Here is a 5,431-nt window from a genome sequence, read left to right as displayed (position 1 = left end):
AGATATTTTTGTTAACTGAAACTTTGGGTGAATAATTTTGTAAACTCAAAATTAGACCCAAATCCAATTTTAAGTATTTTTATTACTCAAAACTTTTTATGGGTAATTTTGTAAAGAAAACTCAAAAGTTGGTAATCATATAATTTTTTTGTATATTTTTAGAAGTTCAGCACTGATTCTCAAGGCCACGACAGCTCGTAGTTGACTGATCTACTGCCTAATAATAGCAATATGCTGGGTCCTACCAACCAAGCAAGGAAAAAAAAATAAAAAAATTAAACCGAGAAAAGCTTCCATTGGACACATGTCAGAACAGCGTGCCCTAATTCGCAAAGAGTCAGAGTGAGCTTATCTTTAGTCCGAATCCTATGCACGTCCGCGTAAGAGAGAGAGAGAGAGAGAGAGAGAGAGAGAGCTCATCAGTCTTTCTCTGTGTTCTTGTGTTATAAATTCATCAGACCCTCTCTCTTTCTCGTTAGGACAGACATCGCTACGCACAAAGTTCCCGTTCTTCATATCTCTCTTTCAGTCTCCTTATTCGTTTTGGTGTTTCATCGTCTCTGTGTTTCGCTTCTAATCTGTGCTTGCTGCTTGCTTGTCCTCCCGTTCAGATATTTGAAACTCAAAGAGATCAAATGAAGGTGATCAGTTTTCTCTCTTTATCTTAAATTCTGTTCAGAATCTTCATTCTTATTAATTAATTCTTACTATTTAAGTTCAGATGTCCTTTAAACTAGATGCCCACGACCTTTTCAATTAGTTTTGATTGATTCCAATAAAGATTTTCCTTCCCCTGTTTTAGTTTTGGAGCTTTCAGAACCTTATATGTAAGATTGAATATCACGTTTGAAAAGTAATCTGATTGGATATTCTTATCTCTGCTCCTATTTGTTACAGAAAGTGGTGGATGCCCACTACTTTTTCAATAATTTTGATTGATTTCAATGAAGATTTTCCTTCCCCTGTTTTAGTTCTGGAGCTTTCAGAACCTTATATGTAAGATTGAATATCACTTTTGAAAAGTAATTTGATTGGATCTTCTAATCTCTTCCCCTTTTTGTTACAGAAAGTGGTGGTGAAAGTAGAAGTATATGACGCCAAATCCAAGCAAAAGGCCATGAGGGCAGTCTCTTCCGTTTCAGGTAACAAATGGGTTTTCCAAAATTTAAGCTTTTTTCTGGCCTGAAAGCAAGAAAAGGGGTGAATTTAATAAATTTTCCATTTTTCTTTTAGGAATCAATTCTATCTCTGTGGATATGGAGAAGCATCTAATGACAGTGATTGGAGAAGTGGATCCTGTGGACATCGTTGGGAAATTGAGGAAGTTTTGGCAGCACACGGTTATAGACTTTGTTGGGCCACCGGAAGAGCCCAAGAAAGCAGAACCGAAGAAAGAAGAACCCAAGAAGGAAGAACCGAAGAAAGAAGAACCCAAGAAAGAAGAACCCAAGAAAGAGGAAAAGAAGGAAGATCCCATCGCCGAGCTCATTCAGTTAATGAAGGAGAGACATGAGAGTGGTCATCCCTATAATATTCCCTATGAGACGACATATTACTCCCTCAAGGATGTCTCAGATATGAACCCCAACACTTGTTGTGTTATCTCTTAATTGGAAGGATTGATCATTTGATGCTCTTCCGTACAAGAAGAATAAAGGGTAGGGAAAGAGTAGAGTAGGGTAGGGTAGGGTAGGGTAGGGTTGGGCTGGGCATTCCAATGGCATACACCAATGATAGGATTAAACGTAAGAATGTAAAAGGGTCTTTTTCTAAGGAGAAGAAGAGAAGATGACATATGATGGCACTACACCATGTGCCACGTCTTTACCAATAGAGTAAATAAAATTTTCAAAGTGAATAAATAAAATTTGGAAGTATGAAAGTAAGTGTGGACCCTTCAGTGAAGTAGTAATTACATGACTGTAAATTCTTCTTTGGTATGGATTATCTTTTAATTAAATTTTTGAACTGCCTTGACATCATGGTAAAGTATTCTATTCAAAACCTTAAACTATTAGATGAAGAGGCCCCATCTAGTATATAGCATGTAAATATTGGAATAGATTATCTTGAGTTTTGTTTTTCATTATTTTCAAGATCCTTCTATATTTTTATCTAGCCCTAATTTATATGTCAATATCCATGTGTGTTAATCCTTTAGTGAAATCGTAATCACAAGACCACAAGACTTTATAATGTTTTAATTTTTTTTGGGCAAGGTGGTAATTTTATTGGGAGGAGAAAGATAGGCACAATTAGATGCAACAGGTTAAAAAAATTTCTTCCTTTTTTATACCCTCAATATGGATCCCTTTAACATGAAATATAGCTTCCGGAACATGGGTCAAAGGGTGGTGATATTCTATTACTTAAGGTGGTTGACTTCTATGGGTAATGCTTCATTGGTAAAAGGACTAGTCAATTGGAATTAATTTAGATTAGAGTTCTATACAAACCCCAGGGGTAGCCTAGTTAATAAAGGATGACCTTCGCCTCAGAAAATGTGTGGTTCTGAGTTTGACTCTTCTTATCTCATTAGGGTTACTCCCACAGGGGAGGGAGTGTTTAGTTCTTTTCACTGTTTTCGAAGAAAATTGAATGGTCTTCATTCAACCCCAGTATAACTTGATCCATATGATTGTGAGTCAGCATAACCTTCGTCGTTAAAAAAAATAATAATAATAATTCTATAAGAAGATGGTCGGATTTTTATTCATTTAGGGGAAGGGGTTTGTGCACTATGGTCCAACGGTTGATTTATGCACTATGCACCATGCACCATGCATGATGCACAAACCTTTTACCACTTTTTATATATTTTTAGTTTGTCACATAATGGGATCGTTTTCCATGCATGGCAAAAAACATTAAAGCAAAATTAGTTTAAGTAGGTTGTAATTATCTCTTAAACCACTTTATGAGGATCAAGAATTAAAAATGAAATTTTATATTGACATATAATAAAAATAAATTCAATTAATTCTTTCTAGTGATAGAGCTTTGATTTGAAAGCGAACTTACAAATTGCAAGATTAATTTAATTAATAATTTCTCTAAAATAAAGTGTTTACAAGAATAGAAGCACGATTCATGATACTCTTTGCCATCCAATTAGGCCACCAAATACCGATATTATAAAAAAAAACATTATTATTATGGGATTCAGATCCTCTCCAATGAGGAGATTGGTCAATAGTGTTTTGAAACATCAACAAATGATTTTTGCAAAAAAACTAAAAATAAAAACACATTATTTTTTTTTTTTTAAGTGAAATGATGGTACAAAAGTGGATTTTTCTTCATCTTCTTCTATGCCTCACGGTCGGTCTCTTTAATAGCATTTTTTAAGATAATAGATTTCTCACCACTGAAATATGTCGGTTACCATGTTTGACTATCAGTCGGAGTGCAATAGTGTCTGGTTGGGTCAGGCTTTTGGATACTTTAATTCAACTTTAAGTTCCTTTTTAGTTTTGCCTAGACTTGGCCCAACTTTTGCCCGACCTAATGCTATCTTGACTTAAGGTTTGAAAATTTTCAATCTTAATCTACCCTCGGGGGTTAGGCTAGTCTAATAGTGATTGGCCTTGACCATAGGAGGGGGAAGGGAGATGCAAGGATTGCTAGGTAAAAGAAGAAGAAGAGGATAAGGCCTGGCTTAGCATGAAGCCTCAATCCTAGTCCGACAGCCCTTACTCAGAGTCAAAAATTTCCAATCTGACCCACCTTTAGGACCATGGCATCTCAGCCCAAGCCATGTTTGGACTCAAGGCAGGCCAAAGTAGACTCAGGCTGACAAGGCCAAACTTACACCCTACCATGCACCATAGTATGATCCAACAAATCTCTCTTACTCAGTTCAAGCTAACCTGTCTATAACTTCGGTTGGGATTGCCATATTTTTCTGACTTCCACCAAATCCTTTCTTCTCATTTTTACAACGTTTTTAGGTACTTTCTTCTTCTTGTTCTTCTTCTTCTTTTATTTTGATATTTATTTTTGTATTTTCTATGTTAGAAGTTTCCATATGTGGTCCAGTTGCCGACCATACATACACACACCCACACCCACACCCACATACGACTATTTTCTTACATTCAATATAAAAAAAATCTGCATATTTAACATTAAGGCTATGTTTGGTAGTCATCAAGAGAAGAATAGAAAAGAAACGAAAAGAAAAGAATATAATAGAAATGAAATGATAAGGAAAAAAAAATTATTTCTTGTTTGGCTAGGCAATAGAGTAAAGATTTTTTTTTTAGCAACAAAAGAAAACTTCACTGTTCCAATGTGAATTTTGAAATTCGAAAAAAAAAAAAAAAACCCAATAAGCTTTTTTGACCGCTTTTTTGATCGAATCCTTAAATTAATCAATCGAATTATTCCGAATAATTCACCGTCCGAATAATTCCAGAATCCAAATTTGCTAACAATGGTCATGGTTCAAAAGTGGAACTATTTTTCATAACCGAATTAAAACTGAGGTACAAAGCTGAATTAAAACCGAATATCAGAACCAAAATCAAACCAAACCGAATTGAAGCAATTTGAGTATCTAAATACATAACCAAATCGGTTCTCGAACCGAAACTGAACCAATTGACACCCTTAACCAGAGGTTTGGTCCCAACTCCCAAATATTCGGATTGAGTTATCTGTTATGCTTTTTTTTTTAATTATTATAAATAAAAGAGTTATCTCTTTTGAACGTAACCATATAAGTGAGAGAGAGAGAGAGAGAGAGAGAGAGATATTGTAACAACTAACAGATTTAACGTGAGATGCAAGAAAGGGATACAAATAAACCTTAATTTATTTCATTACACAAGAAATTCCCCCTTAATTTATTTTTCAGAAACCCGTAAACCTCTTTTCTCCTTTTAAAATGATCAACTGCTGATGTAATCTGCTGATGCTACTGCTTACCTAGTAAGTTGTCTCATCAAGATAAAAATAAATAAATAAATAAAAAAAAGAAAGAAAATATTTCATGTGAGAGAATATTATACATATGAAGAAGCATCAATAGAGGTGTTAAAACCCTCATAACTATTGCACAATAGAGGTGGCTGTTCAGATCCAATGTCCTGAAGCATCTCTAGGTGTATGATTATATGTTGAGTTTTATGCCAAAATATTCTAAGGTGTTGGATCTAAGCCGTCAGAAACCATCATCCTACAAAATTTAAAATCGATAAAGGCCTTCATTGGGGAGGGCCTCTATTGAATGGTCCCAACTCTTTGGAACTTTAAAAATAAATAAATAAATCTTTGGATCGTATTTTTTATGTGGAGAGAGAGAGAGAGAGAGAGATCTTTCTTGTGTTATAAATCCAGCATACTTGTTTGTAGAGGCATCGGTACATACACAGTTGTCATTAATCGATCTTGGTCTCGCTTTCAGTCTCCTTCCTTTCTTTTGGTGTTT

General features: G+C 35.0%; 1 protein-coding gene across 2 annotated transcripts; it reads left to right on the top strand.

Annotated features, from left to right (window-relative positions):
- The first annotated feature begins 401 nt into the window (after positions 1–401).
- On the top strand, positions 402–1,982 carry LOC122065618 (heavy metal-associated isoprenylated plant protein 39-like). Of its 2 annotated transcripts, none has more exons than XM_042629439.1 (3): positions 402–641; positions 1,067–1,142; positions 1,234–1,982. In XM_042629439.1, exons 1-3 carry the CDS (start codon positions 636–638, stop codon positions 1,608–1,610), a joined length of 459 nt encoding a protein of 152 aa, XP_042485373.1. In that variant the 5' UTR covers positions 402–635; the 3' UTR covers positions 1,611–1,982. The 2 variants fall into 2 exon arrangements, with proteins under 2 accessions (XP_042485373.1, XP_042485374.1); XM_042629440.1 differs by lacking the exon at positions 402–641 and adding an exon at positions 701–827.
- Positions 1,983–5,431: the final 3,449 nt, after the last annotated feature.

Source organism: Macadamia integrifolia, unplaced genomic scaffold (genome assembly GCF_013358625.1).
Source record: "Macadamia integrifolia cultivar HAES 741 unplaced genomic scaffold, SCU_Mint_v3 scaffold2069, whole genome shotgun sequence".
Taxonomy (NCBI): Eukaryota; Viridiplantae; Streptophyta; class Magnoliopsida; order Proteales; family Proteaceae; genus Macadamia; species Macadamia integrifolia.
The sequence above is the reverse complement of the archived record's forward strand: the minus strand, read 5'-3'. Positions and strand labels throughout refer to the sequence as shown.

Bases quoted from the DNA above. Each gene is read 5' to 3' on its own strand.
- LOC122065618 (XM_042629439.1), top strand. The intron at 1,143-1,233 runs GTAACAAATGGG...TTTTTCTTTTAG, and splicing joins GGCAGTCTCTTCCGTTTCAG to GAATCAATTCTATCTCTGTG.